Here is a 20,028-nt window from a genome sequence, read left to right as displayed (position 1 = left end):
CCCAAAGAATTATATAAGCCCCCTTTAGCAATGAAAGGAAGAATGTGCACACTCTTTGCCCCCCACCCCAGGTAACAATCGCTTACACTGGGTTTGATAGAAAATAAAAATAGTTTTATTAAGTTGAAGCAGTAGGATTTAAGTAGTATTAAGAGAAAGTAGGCAGAGCAAAGTAGGTTACAAATAATCAAAAGAAACAAAACCACTGAAAACCTCAGTGCAAACTTAAACTCACCCTAAAACCTCTTTTCCAGCTGCCACTCTAAACCAGGGCTCTCTTCCCCACCCTGGGGTCTCAGGCTCCTTCCTTCAGGTGCAGCCCAACCAAAAGACCCAGGACTCTCCTTTCCTATTCCTTTTGTTACGGAGTTGAGGCCACTCCCTACCAACCACTGCTCAGACTTAAGGACAAAAGATTGTTTTACAGTGGCTCATCTAGAAGTTGTGGGTAACACTCTCCATGTCTCCCATTCACACATTGAAAACTCACAAATTATTCCCCACTCTCTGTGTCTAATTTTCCACACACAAATGATACATACAACAGAGTAAGATAAACAGAACCAGCAGACCATTACATGAAGATTGATGTGTTACATGAAATAATTCGCTCAAACCACCTTTGAGTTATGTATATTTATGTCCATGAGTCCAGTTCACAAAGCATGGGGGAGAAGGGAGTGCTCCGTCACACTGTGAAAAGATTTTAATCAAAAAAGGCAATGAATCTATTTTTCAGTATTTCACATATTCTTCTGTTTAGTATTGAAAAAAAACAAGAATATTTTAAGTTACAAAGACTTCAAGTTGCTCCAATATCTATGAAGTATTCTTACCCCCTGTTCTCCATTTGTTTTTACAGGGTATATTTGTAACCAGAGTACAGCCTGAAGGACCAGCATCCAAACTGTTGCAGCCTGGAGATAAAATAATTCAGGTAATGTAATTGTAATAGTTCTGTGTAATATACATAGTCCTTGTTTGTATGTTTGTTCTGTCACTCTGTGATGTTCTTTTTTATGGCTAGTAGTGGCAGACTACATTCAGTTTTAGTACTTACTTTTTTTTTTAATACATAAGTTTAGCGATATATTTTCCAAAAGAAGTCTTAGAAAACCAGTTCAACTCTGAGTATTTTTCTGATATATTAGTATCACAATTACAATGTAGCCTAAAAACAAACAATTTAAAAAAGTAAAATCATGTCGATAGACAGTGTTAAGTTACTTAACATAACATAAAGCCACCTAGAATATAAGTCTGGACATGAGATTTAGCAGCTTCAGGTAAATGATTGCCTGACTTTGCATGAGGTTTAAATAGTTGTGTGCAAATTGAGTATATATATATATATTTCAAGAAGTTAAATGTTCCCATTGTTGTACTGGCTACATGTTGGGTTGTTTTTTATGAAGGAATTAAGTGTCTGAAAAAGCTGCTTGCATTATTCTGATATCACTGCTAAGAAGTGACCTCTTATTTTGTGAACACTGCACCTGTTATACTGATGAGGACCAAGAAACACCCTTGATTTGGAAAATGAGTCAGTTGGATTTGTACAGAGGGCAGAGCTCACAGAATAACAAAGGTGGATACCCCGGAAAAAATTGTAATTGCTGAAAATGAAGGACAAACCTCAAAGTAGTAAGTAGGTGGCTCCTGAAATACTGCTGAAGAGTCAGAGCTCTTGAGAATGGAGACAGTAACTAATTTGCTTCCTGACAAATGTATATGGGCTGACCCCTGTTAAAAAATAATTAGTATCTGGACCATCAAAGTTGCACAGTAGGTGTAAAATCCTCTCTCCTCCTTCAAAAATAAAAAGTCACCCTTCAAAAGACTTAATCCACCACATTTCTAGATTATAAACTGTGGTGCACAATATTAATCATACTGAGGTATGAGGGTTTTTGGGGGGGGGGGGTACGTTTGTTTTTTCTGGGAGAGGGCACTAATGTACTGTTTATTAGCTTTCTCTAGTACAGTCAAACAGTGATGGGATTTATATGCTTTTTCAGTTCTGGTTCCTCCATTTTGAGTAGCTGGAAAATGTGTACCTATTGCTAATCTTGGAGCAAAATTCTTCCAAACACTTACACATGCAGATCATGTCACTTTTTTATTTTAGAATGTAGGATGTTTCTGCCAAACCATCAACACTCAATATGAAAACCTAGAGAGTTTTATTGCTAAAATTAAAGACAACTTCTTGTTAGACTTAAGTCACAAATAACCTGTCGTGGGGACATTATTAATTAAAAATATAATTTCCTCTTTAGGCTAATGGATACAGTTTCATCAACATTGATCATGGACAAGCGGTGTCCTTACTAAAGACTTTTCAGAACACAGTGGAACTCATTATTTTGCGAGAGGTTTCTTCATAAATACTGTGGACAAAGGGGAAAAGCCAACAAGATTCATCAAAAGACTTGTAGGACACTGAATATTTTGATTATTTTTATATATGAAAGAAATTTGAAAAAATATTATCAAAATTTGTACAGTAATGAAATATTGAACTCGTGGTTATGAGGAAAGAACCACTGTATAGAACATACAGAAAACATTTTGAAATGCGTATGGTGAATAACTCTGGTTACCTTTTAAGCATTATAACAATCAAGGATCACTGCTCCAAGAACAAACCTGTGTTGTTTTTGTACAGATGGTAGGTTTATTTTTGGATAATTCATACACATTACTAAACTTTGTGCAAGGCTGTGAGAAGCCTCAGTTGTAGCCAGTGGACAGATGGCAGGGCTGTCTTCCTGTAGCTGTTTATTGCCTTTATTTTTATTCACTGGGTATTAACGTGAAACCACTTCTCTGGATGTGGGCAAGAGATTTGAAATGTTGGCTTTGCTATGTGCATATTGTGTAGATGAATGGGTAGATGGAAGTTGGTGTTGGTTGGGTTAATTTAAAGGCCTAGTGAACAACTGTTTGCCATCAATATCTGGAATCAAGAAGGAAGGAAATATTTGGTTACTCTGGGAGTGTACGTCTACCAATAGAATAATGCAATAAAAAAGTAATGTCTTTTTTAGGAAGACTATAATTACATTTTTGTGAGCTCTTCAGGATTTGTTCCTATCGTTATCATTGACTATCCATTTGCTATGTGTGATTCAAGTTCTATTTTTTTCATTGCATACACAATATTTTTTCAACTGTACTATGGAGATATGCCCAGAATTTTCTCTCTGCCATGGAAATCCTCGATTGTGTGTAAATGGTGATACTTCTATCTTCTTTATAATAAGTATTCCATTTTAAACTTATTTATAGATTTTTTTAGAAAAAGAAAACTTAAAATGGCCAGTTTCTAAGATCATGTTGCCTGTAAAACACACAACACACACACACAGTAAATGTGTTAGGAAAAGATTGGAAAAGTAATCTTGATTTTTGTATGGCCTTGCATTGCCTTGTTAAACTAAAAGGAAACAACAATACGCATGGAGCTAGGTAACCAAAGCAAGTTTGTGAAACTGTTGAACAGTGATGGATAATTGCTGTGGGTAACTTTAGAGCAAAAGGATGGAGTACTTTGAACCCACTAGTTTATAACGATATTTCCTAAAGGGCTGTTCCTACAGGTAACATTAAATGTGAAATAGACAATTCAGAGTCATTAAAGGGTTTCTAATTATATTAATGTAATAGTGATTTACCACAGACTGCCTTTGTTCCTTATTACTGTATGAAGTATTTGATTTTACTTTTGTTTGCCAGAAACATTAACTTTCTCTTTTTTTCCCTATGTAATTGAGTAGAGACTGCATAATCTGCAGTAGTAAATAAAACATGGTTGTTATGGACCAGGGAAAAGTGCCATAGAAGACCAATAGCTGTTTTTAATTAGGGCTAATTATTAGCCTATCGTTGGAGCAATATTCATTTGTTGCAATTAATTTTTAATTAACAAATATAAGATAATAGTTTTAAACTGGTAGAAAGTGATTTTTCAATCCATATGTAATAAAATGTTCTTAATGAAGCTAGCTCAAACACCAGCCCACTTTAGTTTTTGGAAAAAATGAGCTGGAACATAAAAGGAATTATACCTAGCTAGCTGGTATAAACAGGCAGTACTTTTTGAATACGTGAACGCCAATATTATTGCACTTCTTTCGAAACTGTTATCTATTGCTTTTTGAACTATGTATAGTTTTAATAATGTTAACTGAAACCCTTTAACAACTCTTTGTATATTTTTTTAGTTGATTTTCAGTAATATTTACATAGGAATTGATTTTTTTTTAATGTTAGCAGAAGTGTGCTGTATTTTGATAAAATTCACGTTGTGTGCTTTAATCTTTACAGAAAAGAACAAAAACATTGCTATTTAATGGCAGGCTTCAGCGTTCCTTTTTTCTAAGAGTTTTTAATTTCTCTATTTTTTTATTGACAATGCAAAATGATCACATCTTCATTGCTTTTAATCATACTATTTTTAATCACATTCTGCCTTTTAAAGGGAATACATATAGATAAATCCTAATTTAAGTTGATCTGATACATAAACTTTGTGGAGGGAAAAGTCCAAAAACTAGAACTGATTCTTTACTGATCTTGGACTTATTTTAACTTTGTGTACATTATACAGTAGGTATAAATAGTTTAATTAGGGGTTCCGCTGTTGTAAGTGCTGTAATATTTTTCATCAATGTTAACAAATTTTAAACTGTGGGTCAAGTACCTAATTTCTAAAGCTGTCTATTGCAGAAGAATTCTGTTACCAAACCATTTATTTGGCTATGGTATAACTGTAGGAATTTAGTACTTGTGCTAATACTTGGCCAAAGCCTGTCTTCAAAAAGTTAGTAAATTAATCATGAAATAAAATATTAATGGTATTAATTGGTTTACAGAGAAAATATTGGAGAGTTTTTTAAAATGTGTTGAAAATTGATAGGGGTTTAAAAACAAACACCACATATTTTTGGAGAGTAGGAGAGAGAGGGCTATTTAATTAGTCCATCTAAAATACAGGAGGAAGAGAACCATATCTAAGTTATTTAGCCTATATTTTCATACAAAATGAAATCAAATTTATCAACATAAGTGTGGAATTAATAAAGTTTAAATCATCTCCATATTCTTCCATTGTAATTCATTAAAGAATCAGTTCAACTGACATAATGAAATTTCCCGTGTATTTATTATGTAAATATTTTTCTGACTTCCTTTTTTGGACTGGAGTTTAAAAAGTGTGTATATACTTGAAAGGATTATATAAACACAAACAGCAATAAGCAACACACAGAATCAAACCTTTGATTGATTTGCTGTATTACTTTGATTTTTAGAATTATTTCCTTGTCAGTGGCTATGAAACAATGTTTTTATTGATCAGCATTTATCCAACATTCCAAATTTTTGTATATAATTAGATTGTTCTGAGGTAACACACGGAGAATAGATAATAAACTAATGCTCTTTAAAGCTGTGTGTAATAGACTCATTTAATTTTTTTAAAGTTCTTTAGAGTATATTTTTCTGTAGTTTTATATTAACATTTGCATAATGAAGATCTCATCCTTAATCACAATTAATACAGAGTCACATGTATCCAGTAGGACTCTGTGTAACAGCTTAGGAATGTGCTCGAGTGGATCTTGTTGCAGGACTGGGCCAAAATCATGTTGGAACAGCATAACAAGTGGGGTTCAGCAGGGGTCTGTTTTGGGACTGGTTCTATTCAGTATCTTCAATTATTTAGATGGCATAGAGAATATGATTATTAAGTTTGCAGATGACACCAAGCTGGTTGCAAGTGCTTTGGAGGATAGGATCAAAATGATATGCAAAAAATAGAGAAATAGTCTGAGGTAAACAGGATGAAGTTTAATAATGACAAATGCGAAGTACTCCACTTAGGAAGAAACAATCAGTTTTACACATACAGAATGGGAAGTGATTGTCTGGGAAGGAGTACTGCTCATAGAGATTTGGGGGTCATAGTGGACCTCAAGCTAAACAGGAGTCAACAGTGTGACACTGTTGAAAAAAAAAAAAAAAAAAAAAACCACACACACACCACACCAAACATGATTCTGGGATGCATTAAAAGGAGTATTGTGAGCAAGACACAAGAAGACATTCTTCCTCTCTACTGTGTTGATTAGGCCTCAATTGGAGTATTGGGTCCAATTCTTCCTCGAGGGTGTCCCTGTGGGTGCTCCACCTTAAGTGTTTGGGTGCCTCAGTGCGCCAGGCCGGAAGATTTCTAGAGTAGTGCTTGTGGATCGCCTGTTCACGCATGCACAATAACCCTCGTGACAGGCAGCTAATGTGCATGTGCAAGCCTCGATCCCCTCAGTTCCTTCTCTGCCACCTCTGGCACTGGTTGGAACTCGCAGTGCACTCTGCATTGAGCTCCTCAATTAGTTAGGTAGCCTTTTTACCTTAGTGTTTAGTCAGACAGCCTTTTAAAACCATTCTCCTTCACTCTGAAGGGAAAAAGAAGATTATTTGCGTCAAACCATGGAACCACAAATAAGAGGAGGCTCACTACCTACCACTTTCCTCTTGCAGGGATTGCCCCACATGGGCTTTCCCCTTTGTGTTTTTACTCATTTTTGATATTTTTATTCTTTTAATCTTTTATCCGCCTGAAGAGACTATCTACAACATTCTCCTAAGATCCCCCTCATCATCACAGGCATACACAGCAGTGGCCGGTGCGCAGACGCCACATATTTGCTGCTTGAATATTTTCCACCCAGACAGGCGTTCACTTATCTTCGCTGCCTAAGGGGGGAAACACGGAGAACTTCAGAGCGTTCTTCACATAGCCCTGATTGCCGCAATGAATACAGCGAGACAGCTATTTTGCTGGGACAGTGATCTGACCAGACATAATCTCTGGGATTTTCTTGCATCCCCGCTTACAATCTCTCAGCAGCGATGTCAGACAATGTGGCTTCAGCTGCCTCAGCTGTGAGCTCTGCAACCTCTAAACAATCTAAGAAGCTGCATGCAGATGCAAGCAGGGAATCCCCTTCACCCAAGAAAGGGCAATCCCACAATTCCAAGCCAGTTCTGTCCCCTGTGGGAGCTCTGGACAAGAGCTTGCCAGGGCTGTGATCACCCACTGTGCCTCGAGGGTCCCAGGACCTGGCTTCAATGCTGAAACAGGCTAGCAAGCCTGAGCATCTTGTGGCACAAAAACTCAAGATAGCCACGGCACCGCCTATGCAGACCTCATGCTCTGCTGATTTTCCGGAAAAACTGGCCAGTCTAGACACAGCCAACCAGAGCCATGGCTGTATCAACTGCATACATCCAGGGCATTCCTCTGTTAGCTATTTGTAAATCCATACTTTCGTGACCCACTATGCGCTCAACACATACCCCTCTAGGGCAGCCCTATTCAGAACTCCATCCTGATGGCTGTCCATAAAGACACGATGCCAACCGAAGCACTCACCTCTAATGGACACACTACTTATAGTCACCTAAGGTGGAACACCCACAGGGACATCCTCAAAGAAGAAGAAAGGATTACTCACCCTCTGCAGTAACTGAAGTTCTTTGAGATGGGTGTCCCTGTGGGTGCTCCATTACCTGCCCTTCCTCCCCTCTGCTTTGGGACATCCTCTCATGTGCCTACTGGGACAAAGGGGATTTGGGCTTGCGCATGCACATTATCTGTGAGGGTTATTGCTCATGCGCCAACAGGCTATCCACAAGCATTGCTTTAGAAATCTTCTGGCTGGGCGTGCTGAGGTGCCTACACGCCTAAGGTGGCCCACCCATTGGGACACCCATCTGGAAGAACATGAGTTACTGCAAAGGGTGAATAACCCTCTCTTCTGGGCAGCACATTTCAAGAAAGATATGGAGAAATTGGAGAAGGTCCAGAGTTGGAGCAACTAAAATGATTAAAGGTCTAGAAAACATGACCTATGGAGGGAAGACTGAAAGAATTAGGCTTGTTTAGTTTAGAAAATGAAGACAGAGGGGACATGATAGTGGTTTTCAAGTATGTAAAAGGGTGTTAGAAGGAGGAAGGAGAAAAAAAAATGTTCTTAGCCTCTGAGAGGACAAGAAGCAATGGGCTTAACCTGCAGCAGGGGAGCTTTAGGTTGGACATAAGGAAAAACTTCCTAACTGTCAACGTGGTTAAACACTGGCTAAATTGGCTAGATAGGGTGTGGAGTCTCCATCACTGGAGATATTTAAGAGTAGGTTAGAGAGACATCTATCAGGGATGATCTAGACAGTTTCTGGTCCAGCAGTGAGGGCAGGGGACTGGACTTGATGACCCCTTGAGGTTAGGGATGTAAGCAACTAATTGACTAGTCACTCCTCCCCCCCCCCCCCTTGTTATCAGAAAGAGGCAGCAAGGGGAGAGGAGAGGAGAGGGTGCTGAGGGGAGCCAGCCACCTTGGAAATGTACTCAGAGTCCCCCACTGGCACAGGCTCCATGCATCATTTCAATCTTTGAAATGCACAAGAGCCTCTATTGGAGGTACATTTCAAAGGCAAAACGCAGCATGGCACTTCCACCTTTGAACTGTAGCAAAAGCTACTTTTCAGAGTGGAAGTGCCCTTATCGACTAATCGAACAGTTGATGGAAATTCCATCGACTATTTGATTAGTTGGTTAATCTAATTTTAACATTCCTATTTGATGTCCCTTCTAGTTCTCTCTGATTCTAAAATATGTAAAGACACTTAAAGGTAATTCTTTATAGATATTTGTACAAAAAAATACTAGCACCATTTGGAGCTCTAAACATGAATTGTGGCTATGTCCATTGTTTCATTGAGGCTATAATTTCCCTTTCATATACAGAAACTAAGAGAAATTAAGACAGTTGGAAATTTGCTCTATCTTGAAACCAATGGGAAAAGCATTGTAATTTGAACAAGCATTGTAATTTGAATAAATGGCTTATCATTTATTAAAAATGCAGGTAGGTAAATTAGGTCTTGTTTCCACTTGGGTTTGTTTTATTGCTAGGGAATGTCTGGGAATCTCAGAAGAACTTGGATAACCAACTGTTCCTATCACTGAGCTAGGAGATACCTCAAATCTGACTACTCTGGCTTCAACAATTTCTCTCCTGTCATCCATTTCCAACCTTTGACAAACAGAGGCTGGGGACACCATTCCTACCAGTTTTGGCTAATAATTATTGATGGACCTAACCTCCATGAATTTATCCAGCTCTTTCTTGAACCCTGTTAAATTTCTGGTCTTCACAACCTCCTCTGGCAAGGAGTTCCACACAGTTTTTAAGACTTATTTGCTTTTTCATGGGGCTTTGTGGGGGCGGATCCACTTCCTGTGCATTAGGACTGGTTTGTTCCAGTTACTCAGCAGTTTACCTTTTCTTCAGCAACTTTTCAAATCCTTCACCTCTATTTATCTTGGCTTTCTTGGCATCTGTGCATATTGTCCCCATCTGTGGTTGTGTTGTGCTTTCCAGACTGGAGATTGGTTTCCAAAAACAAGGGCATTCTTGTCATCCATAGCTATTTCCATTAGCTGGGAGTTAAACTTACCTTACAATATATGATCAGGTGCCACATCAAGGCCTTACAAAGATCAATATAGGTTGAACTTTTCTAGTCTGGCACACTTGGGACCTGATGGGAGCCAAACCAGAGAATTTGACAAACAATGGGAGGTGAATATTGTCTAGCAGCATTACCAACACTTCTTCTGCTTGCTGGGCTCTTAGAAGACATTTAAGGGTAAATTAGAGCTAAATGTCAGCAAAGAACACAGAGAAAAGGTCCTTTGTGGCTCTCTGGGGAGGGAAGAGGCCCCTAGTGGTCAGGAGGGGTGGCTGGCTGGGAGAGAGAGTAAGGGCCCCTTCTGGAGAGAAAAGGCCCATGGTGGCTGGGGGGGGAAGGGGGGGGGGAAGAGAGCATCCATGATGGATGGGACCCCTCAAACCTCACTCTTGCACCTCCCTGCCTTCAGCAGTGCCTGCCAAGCCTCCAGCACTTTTCCCCAACATCCCCAAAGCCCTGCCCTGAAGTACCCGGGCAATGCTGGTAAATTTTCTAATGTACCAGTATTTCAGGACTGTGCAGTAACCAGAGACCTTCCTATATCCTGCAAAACTGAGCATCAAAGCTCGAGTGGAGCCAGGTAATCAAACCCAACTCTTTTTATTGTGGACTACTGTCTTGCTATCTAGATTTTTTTTTATTTTTGGTTAATATAAAGCTCAGAAGTCTCTAGACCTCAAAATTGCACAAACTCCTAATCGTGACTTTTGCTGATTTTGAGAGTGCTGCCATATACAAGCCTTGAACTCCTAGCATCCTTCACAGTTGTGTCAACTGACTTTGACAATACTGAATATAGGTAGGGCATGCCCTACAAGCAATGAAAATGTATCTCAGACATGACCCACTTTCATAACCTATTTTTCTTCTTTGCATGATGATCCATATTATATTACACTGTGGGCTCCAGATGATATGCCCAATAGTGTTCGTTGGTCCATGCATGGTTGGCTCACCTTGATCATTCAAATTAGGGGAAAATGGGTGGGATGGACCAATAGCCTCTCCAGTTCCTTCTGATTGCCACATGGTGCAAGTTAGAACTACAATGTCTGTACTTTGTTCCTTAAGAGAATATTTAACTTTGTAAATAGTATTAGCATTTCCATATATTAATCTAGGGGGGAAAACACTTCTTCCACCCCATGTCTTGTGCGGGTATTGAACTATGCCCAGGTCCCCAAGCTTTAAACTCTGTATTTTCTTCCAGTGATCCTTCTCAGTCAGAAACAACCAGCAGCACTGCCTCCAAGACCTTGGAGATGCTTACATTACAGTGAGTACAGTATATGCCACTCTCTCCTTAGCCATACTTGAGAAGAACAGGAATGCCATCTCTAAAAACACCTCATGGAAGAGCCCATGAGGTCTCATTGGATGTAGGCTGGGAACCTCCTGCCCTTTACATTGGTCTGACTCAGCAAGAAGTGAGTGCCCTGCTGCTAAGTCCAGTACTGGTGCCAGAGAATCTACTCCCAGAGACCCTTGGCAGGATATTCCCAGGAAGCACTCTTAGATACATTAGACCAAGTCTTCCTACAAATCTATGTAAAAGAAATCTGATTTGGCTCTAAGGAAGACCAGCATCTCAACCTAAGAGGATTTAGTACATCCTAACTCCCAGAAGCTTAAGAAGAAAGCCCATAAATATCCAGCTCCATTGGTGTAAGAACATGATCTGTTGGGACTGTCATCCTTGGCACCGACCAAACTTCAGGGTCCACTGGCACCAAGGAAGATCATTCATTCCCTACTTGTGGCACTGTTTTCAAAGTACACACTCTGACTCCCAAGGTCTGGGAGAGACAACCCCTCTTACACCAGGCAGAACTGGGTCCCATGCCACTGCACAGGACTTTTTGCACCAGAATTCCTTCCATAGGGTCCATTCCTTTCCACCAATATAGTAACATTTTGAGGAGTCCATCACTTGTAGAAGTTTATTGCCTATTCCGTCTCAAGATACAATTACTCCCAGTAGCACAGTATCATATCTGGAACAAGAATTAGCTTTCTACTCATCTGGAGACTCACCTACCTGAGGAACCTTCATTCTTACTCCATGTAGCCTCCATTGTCTTAAGACTTACACCAGCTTGGGACCAACTTTTGCAGTTAGCTCAAAGCCTCTGGCACCTTATCCCCCCACGGGGGCCTCCACATTCCCTTTTTAACCCTACTTACTAGAAACATTGGGATCCCTGGAACCAGTATCATCCTGCAAAGACAGGTCTGCTAGGGAGTCACTCCTTCCTTCCCCTCGAAGAAAACACTCAAATCTGCCCCATCCCTGATTCCTCTAGAAGGAAGAGCAATACACACCAGATTCATTCAGCAGGTCTGCTAAAACCAAGAAGACTGATGTCTTTGGCATCAGCAGTAACTCCTATTTCCCCTCCCTATCCCTAGATGAAATCAGGCAGTCCCAGGAGCATTTTTGTAGAGCTGCTGGTGAACTACAGATTCCTCTTGAAGAGGTCCAGGAATCCCGGCACAAACTCCTTGACATCCTCCACCTGTCTGAATCCAACAAAAAAGCACTCCCCCATTAAAGCTATAATGGAGCCAACCGAGGTGGTTTGGCACACCCCTGCCACCTGCACTGTCACTCCCAGGAGAATAGAAAAATGGTATTAAGTGCTAGTTAAAGTGGCTGAACTTTTGTTTTCTCACTCCTCCCCCAAATCTTTGGTGGTCCAAGTGGCTTCTGAAAGGGCCAGTCAAAACCCCTCCTCCCCTGACCTACTCCTGCAGACAAAGAGAGTAAGTGTCTAGACCAGATGGGGGCAAACTACGGACCATGGGTTTCACGGGGTCTGACAGCAGTTTTAATCTGGCTCTTGAACTCCCTCTGGGGAGCGGGGTCTGTGGCTTGCCCTGCTCTGTGTATGCCATGGCTCCATGTGGCTGCTAGATGCAGCTGCATGTCACTCTTCTAGTCAGCTCCTACATGTAAGGGCAGCCAGAGGATTCAGCGTGCTGCCTCTGCCCCAATAACCGCCCCCCACATCTCCCATTGGCTGGAAAAATGACCCATGGAAACCATAGAGATGGCCCTTGGAGACAGGGCAGCACTCAGAGCTGTCTGGCTGTGCTGCTGCATAGGAGTTGACCTGAACATGGCCATGCTGCTGCTACTGGAAGGTGCTTGAGGTAAGCGCAGTCGGGAGCCTGTGCTGCTGAACCTGTCCCCCTTGCTACAATTTCTTGCCGAAGCCCTGATCCTCCTTCTGCCCTCCAAACCCCTTAGTCCAGGCCCAGAGCATCCTCCTACACCCCCAAACCACTCCTCCTTCATCCCACTCCACACATCTATCCCCAGCCAAGAACCCCTTCCTGAACCCACCTCAGCATTCCAACCCTTGCCCTAGCCTGGAGCCCCCTCCGGCACCCTGACCTCATTTCTGGTCCCACTCCCAGTTGAGCCCTCATTCCTCTTGCACCCCAAACCCAATTTCATGAGCATTCCTGGCCCTCCATACAATTTCCACTCTCAACTGAAGGATCTTAACAACAGATCAGCGAATACTGAACTACTTCTTCCACAAAATCCTCCTTCTGCCCTTCCACCCCCCTTTAGGGAGCACTCAGGCACATTCAGTCCACGTTTTCAAGCTGAGCACTCTCAGGCAACACTGAGGCCTACAAACAATTTTGTTTTCAATCATAGAATACTAGGACTGGAAGGGACTTCGAGAGGTCATCAAGTCCAGTTCCCCGCCCTCATAGCAGGACCAAATACTGTCTAGACCATCCCTGATAGACATTTATCTAACCTACTCTTAAATATCTCCAGAGATGGGGATTCCACAACCTCCCTGGGCAATTTATTCCAGTGTTTGACCACCCTGACAGTTAGGAACTTTTTCCTAATGTCCAACCTAAACCTCCCTTGCTGCAGTTTAAGCCCATTGCTTCTTGTTCTATCCTCAGAGGCCAAGGTGAACAAGTTTTCTCCCTCCTCCTTATGACACCCTTTTAGATACCTGAAAACTGCTATCATGTCCCCCCTCAATCTTCTCTTTTCTAAACTAAACAAACCCAATTCTTTCAGCCTTCCCTCATAGGTCATGTTCTCTAGACCTTTAATCATTCTCATTGCTCTTCTCTGGACCCTCTCCAATTTCTCCATATCTTTCTTGAAATGCAGTGCCCAGAACTGGACACTCCAACGGAGGCCTAACTAGTGCAGAGTAGAGCAGAATGACTTCTCGTGTCTTGCTCACAACACACCTATCAATGCATCCCAGAATCATGTTTGCTTTTTTTGCCACAGCGTCACACTGCTGACTCATATTCAGCTTGTGGTCCACTATAACCCCTAGATCCCTTTCTGCCATACTCCTTCCTAGACAGTCGCTTCCGATTCTGTATGTGTGAAACTGATTGTTCCTTCCTAAGTGGAGCACTTTGCATTTCTTTATTAAACTTCATCCTGTTTACCTCAGACCATTTCTCCAATTTGTCCAGATCATTTTGAATTATGACCCTATTCTCCAGAGCAGTCACAACCCCTCCCAGCTTGGTATCATCTGCAAACTTAATAAGTGTACTTTCTATGCCAATATCTAAATCGTTGATGAAGATATTGAACAGAGCCGGTCCCAAAACAGACCCCTGCGGAACCCCACTTGTTATACCTTTCCAGCAGTATTGTGAACCATTAATAACTACTCTCTGAGTACGGTTATCCAGCCAGTTATGCACCCACCTTATAGTAGGCCCATCTAAGTTGTATTTGCCTAGTTTATTGATAAGAATATCATGCGAGACCATATCAAACGCCTTACTAAAGTCTAGGTATACCACATCCACCGCTTCTCCCTTATCCACAAGACTCGTTATCCTATCAAAGAAAGCTATCAGATTGGTTTGACATGATTTGTTCTTTACAAATCCATGCTGGCTTTTCCCTATCATCTTGCCACCTTTCCAGTGTATACAGATGATTTCCTTAATTACTTGCTCCATTATCTTGCCTGGCACAGAAGTTTAACTAACTGGTCTGTAGTTTCCTGGGTTGTTCTTATTTCCCTTTTTATAAATGGGCACTATATTTGCCCTTTTCCAGTCTTCTGGAATCTCTCCTGTCTCCCATGATTTTCCAAAGATAACTAGAGGCTCAGATACCTCCTCTATCAGCTCCTTAAGTATTCTAGGATGCATTTCATCAGGCCCTGGTGATTTGCAGGCATCTAACTTTTCTAGGTGATTTTTAACTTGTTCTTTTTTTTATTGTATCTTCTAAACCTACCACCTTCCCACTAGCATTCACTATGTTAGGCATTTCTTCAGACTTCTCTGTGAAGACCGAAACAAAGAAGTCATTGAGCATTTCTGCCATTTCCAAGTTTCCTGTTACTGTTTCTCCCTCCTCACTGACTAGTGGGCCTACCCTGTCCTTGGTCTTCCTCTTGTTTCTGATGTATTTATAACTCTTCTTTTTTCCCTTTATTCCCGTAGCTAGTGTGAGCTCATTTTGTGCCTTTGCCTTTCTAATCTTGCCCCTGCATTCCTGTGTTGTTTGCCTATATTCATCCTTTGTAATTTGTCCCACTTTCCATGACTCCTTTTTATTTTTAGATCATGCATGATCTCGTGGTTAAGCCAAGGCGGTCTTTTGCCATATTTTCTATCTTTCCGACACAGGGGAATAGCTTGCTTTTGGGCCCTTAATAACGTCCCTTTGAAAAACTGCCAACTCTCCTCAGCTGTTTTTCCCCTCAGTCTTGACTCCCATGGGACCTTACCTATCAGCTCTCTGAGCTTACTAAAATCCGCCTTCCTGAAATCCATTGTCTCTATTTTGCTGTTCTCCCTTCTACCCTTCCTTAGAATTGTGAACTCTATGATTTCATGATCACTTTCACCCAAGCTCCCTTCCACTTTCAAATTCTCAACCAATTCCTCCCTATTTGTTAGGATCAAATCTAGAACAGCTTCCCCCCGGGTAGCTTTTTCAACCTTCTGAAATAAAAAGTTGTCTCCAATGCAGTCCAAGAACTTATTGGATAGTCTGTGCCCCGCTGTGTTATTTTCTCAACATATCTCTGGATAGCTGAAGTCCCCTATCACCACCGAATCTTGGTCTTTGGATAATATTGTTAATTGTTTAAAAAAAAAGCCTCATCCACTTCTTCCACCAGGGTAGGTAGCCGGTAGTAGACTCCTAGCATGACATCACCCTTGTTTTTAATCCCTTTTAGCCAATGAAATCTTAGAGTCTGATGCCATTACATGATAGGAAGTCAGAATCCTAGGCATGTGTAGGCCTTAAGACTTGACCTTTTTTTTTGGTATCTAAGCCACCCCGAGTAGCCCAAAAGAGCATTTATAATCATATTTTCAACATTTGAGTAATTGACAATGAGTAGAATTTTTTGAGTTTCGTGCAAGTGGAGGTTGAATTTTGTGCAGAATTTGAGACGGTTTCACTACTTTTTTCCCAGTTTAAATCCAGGGGGCATTCTTTGTGGAAATGTCCTTGTTTAGAGTTTGAGTATTGCCCTGAACATCACATCTGGGGGAAAAAAAAAAAAAGACAGTACGCTCTGAATTGCTGACTAAAGTTAACTGTCATTTCAAAACTGCTGAGTTCTGTGGCACCAGGAAAAATCCCAGAGTCTATACCTACAATGTAGGGGCTCTTATGAAAGGGGCAGTTAATGCCTCTTAGACATGGGGTTTCCGCCTGGCTGCAGATTCAGGCAGCTATCACACCACCAGTTATACTCTGTCCATCTTTTTAAAGGATGGGAAGATGGCTCTCACAGCATCACTAAAATGTAAGGCTGGGAAGGACCTCAAGAAATCATCTACTCCAGTGTTTCTCAACCAGTGGTATATGTACCCTTAGGGTTCTACAAGAGAAGTCTGGGGGGTACAACACCACAAGTGAAATTTGCCAAAAAATGTCCGGGATTTTGCCCTGCAAAGGGTATTGGGAAGGGGGGGGAGGTGGCACGTGCCTGTCAATTTGAACATTCAAAGCTGCACGCCCGGATGTTAACAGCACGCACCCCAGTGGTGATGGGAAAAGCATGTGGCTTTAGCGGCTCCAGTGAGACTCAGGGCAGTTCCAAGTTGGGGTGCAGGTTTGGGCAGGGAGAAAAAAAAAATCACTTCCACAACCGCCTCTCCTGGTTAGTTTCCTCTCCGGCAGCCTCCCTGGAGTGCTCCAGTGGGGAGGGCAGCTGAACCTGGATATGTGCATTACCTCTACCCTTGCCAGCAGCTCAGTACAACGCATCCCCATCACCCCTTCCCCATTGTGCTGCGGAGAGGAGCTAAAAGGCAGTGAAGTGGCACAATACGCTTTGCTCCAAAGGACCCCTTTGCATCAGTGGAATAGCAAGGGAGGGCACCTGGCTAGGGTGGGAGTGCGTCCCCATACGGTGAGCCTGATGCTGACGGGCCACTTGCTTCCTGCAGACAAACTGCCAAGGCAGGGCCAGGCAGCGGGAGCGGGAGCGGGAGCGGGCACTTCAAACGTAGGGTTACCATACATCCGGTTTGTTCACATCCTTCTTAAAGTGGGGTGCTGTGTTTGGTGGGTAATATAAGCAAGGGAAGGCACTGCCTTCCTGAAAGTGCCCACACTGCCTGGGAGAGACTGGGGGCTGCAGCTGGAGTTGGGTGGGGCTTGGCTGGTGGGGGGAGGTTGTTGAAGTGGCATGGCTTGGGCTTTCCTTCCCCAGCTGGGCCTTCACCTGGCACCCATGTGACGTGCCCAAAACTGAATACAATACGCCAGGTGACTCGGCATTGGTAAGGCAGAGAGTGGAACAATTACTTTGTCTTACATATAACAGTCCTATTAATAAATTCCAAAATATCATCGATTTTTTTGCAGCAACCTCACACGGTTGACTCATTCAATTTATAAGTCATTATAATCCCCAGATCCTTTTCTGCTGTACTGTAGCCTAGCCAGTTATTTCCCATTTTGTATTCTACTTGATTTTTCCCTTCTTAAGTACAGTGCTTTGTACTTGCTTTAATAGAATTTCTTCTTATTGATTTCAGAACAGTTCTCCAATTTATCAAACTCGCTTTGGCTCTGTCTACACTACAGGATTCTTGCGCAAGAAACTTTTTGTGGAAGAGATCTTCTGCAAAAACTTCTTGCGCAAGAGTGCATTCACACTTCAAAAGCCCATCGAAAAAGTGATGTGCTTTTGCGAAAGAGTGTCCAGAGTGCATGGATGCGTTCTCGAAAGGAAACTCTGATTGCTATTTACAGAATGGCCACCAAGGCTCCTGGGCTTTTTTCGATTGCCTCTTTTTACGCAAAAACCTGCTCTTCCCCGTCCACACACTTTTTTGCGCAAGAGCTCTTAGAAAGAGGAATACCTACATCGGAAAAAAAGCCCTCTATTCTTTCGTTTTGCTTGTGCAAAAACGTGATTGAGGTGTGGACACTCCGTGAGTTTTTGCGCAAAAACTCTGTAGTCTAGATATAGCCTCTGAGTCCTGATCTAAAACAGTGCTCTTTATGCACTCAGTCCTATGGCACAGTTGTACTTGGCCTGAAGCAAAATGTGTGACGTACCATCTTGTTACTGGCAAATAGTGTGGAATTTTCCATGTTTTACTGAAGTATTATTAGTATTATATGCTACATTAGCCAGACAATTGGCAGACAGGCAGTCTGCCTTACAATCCTAGAAACACTATCTGTTTTTACTCATCTCAGTGGCAGTCAAAAGTTTTTAGTTTGTTTTACAATAGCAGCTGAAATATTAACAACAGTAGTTTCACCTAACAGCTACATTCTTTCAAATGCTGTACAATATCATTTCAATCAAACAAAGCAGAGCTGTTTTTCTACAGTGGGCAGTTCTGGCCGTCATAGTCATAAAAGTCTCTTTGAATCTTTCTCTTTGAGGAAGATAGATGATGATATAGAATACCAGGATTGTATCTGAGGGTGGAGCCATGCCTGGCTGTTTCGGAAGGCTATGCCTTGCCCGACCTAGGCTACCGGATGCCTACGCTCATATATTTAAAGGATGTAAGTGGTTTCTCTAACTTCTGTATGTCCCTGCCTTAGTTTTTAGTATTATAGTACACGGAATCTCACATAATTGCTTATGGACAAAAGATTGTCTATCCATATTTTCCTTTACACCATTGTATTGGAAATGAATACTATACTTTCATCATAGTGTAATGTTTACAAGTCTTTGTATGATTCAGATGAAATCCTAGTCATCCTCTATGTCTGAAGGGTAGCATATATAAATAAGGTCCACAAACAACCAACCAAGCCTCAGAGTTTAAACTCTTCTAAATCAGGAAAGGTCGCAATCTAGTGCACGTAGGTTCAGCAACTCAAGAGACTGACTAAATTCAAAGGGCCCAAAGCCAGCCACTGCTAGACACGAATACCTCTGCGATAAATCACTGGAAGCTGTGCATGCATGTCTAAGGAGACAGAATGAAGCGCAGAAGGTCAGTAAGGGTGTACCTGTGACAAGTTTTTTTTATAGTATTAAAACACTAAGGCTGTGTCTACACTGGCAAGTTATTCCGGAAAAATCAGCCGCTTTTCCGGAAAAGCTTGCCAACTGACTACACTGTCCACTTGAATTTCCAGAAAAGCACTGACGATCTAATGTAAAATCATCAGTGCTTTTCCGGAAAAACTATGCTGCTCCCATTTGGGCAAAAGTCTTTTTCCGGAAAACTGTTCCGGAAAAGGGCCAGTGTAGACAGCACAGTAGTGTTTTCCGCAAAAAAGATGATTGGGGCTTTTTTGCGGAAAAGCGCTTCTAGATTGGCCACAGACGCTTTTCCGGAAAAAGTGCTTTTCCAGAAAAGCGTCCTGCCAATCTAGACACGCTTTTCCGAAAATGCTTTTAACGGAAAACTTTTCCATTAAAAGCATTTCCGGAAAATCATGCCAGTGTAGACGTAGCTCCTATGTTCGTAATAGGGATGTTGTTAGCCAAAGGCACACTGAGTTAATTTAGGGCCTGATTTGATTAGATGGAACATGCCTTTGGTTCAGAATTGGGTTCTCCCCAGACTCTTCCGTATCTGTCACCCGCAGATTTTTCTTTTAAACTCTCAATAAGCACAGACACGGGTAAATTTAATCGATGTATTATAAAGCATAACAGATAGAATACAAATGATCCAACAATAATCAATCCCAACCCTGCTCCCACTGATATATGAAGAAGACAGTACAGATTAAACCATGGGTTCCCAAACTGGGGGGCGTGACCCCCGGGGGGGCATGAAGAAATTCTAGAGGGGGGACACAAGGCAACCCAGCCTTCCCTCTTCCTCCCCCCATCAAGTTTTGCTGCTCTGCTCAGTTCCTTTTTTTTTTCCTCAACAAGTTTTGCTTCTATTTGGGGGGGGGGGGGGGGGAATGTGAGGGTTTTTCAAAAGTCAAAAAGGGGGGCGTGATTCCAAAGTTTGGGAACCACTGGATTAAACCATGCATTAACGGCTGAATACTATACTGGCTCAGATGTCCGA

General features: G+C 41.7%; 1 protein-coding gene across 6 annotated transcripts in view; it reads left to right on the top strand.

The window, feature by feature from the left end:
- ERBIN (erbb2 interacting protein) overlaps window positions 1–5,451 on the top strand; it is a 252,164-nt gene extending 246,713 nt beyond the window's left edge. For all 6 annotated transcript variants that reach the window (XM_075932367.2, XM_075932365.2, XM_075932362.2 and 3 more), the window contains 2 exons: window positions 863–937; window positions 2,280–5,451. In XM_075932367.2, coding sequence (XP_075788482.2) covers window positions 863–937; window positions 2,280–2,387 — 183 coding nt within the window. In that variant the 3' untranslated portion in view covers window positions 2,388–5,451. The remainder of the gene's footprint in view (window positions 1–862; window positions 938–2,279) is intronic.
- Window positions 5,452–20,028: the final 14,577 nt, after the last annotated feature.

The sequence above is a fragment of the Pelodiscus sinensis genome, chromosome 6 (genome assembly GCF_052426305.1).
Source record: "Pelodiscus sinensis isolate ZL-2025 chromosome 6, ASM5242630v1, whole genome shotgun sequence".
Lineage (NCBI taxonomy): Eukaryota > Metazoa > Chordata > Testudines > Trionychidae > Pelodiscus > Pelodiscus sinensis.
The sequence above is the reverse complement of the archived record's forward strand: the minus strand, read 5'-3'. Positions and strand labels throughout refer to the sequence as shown.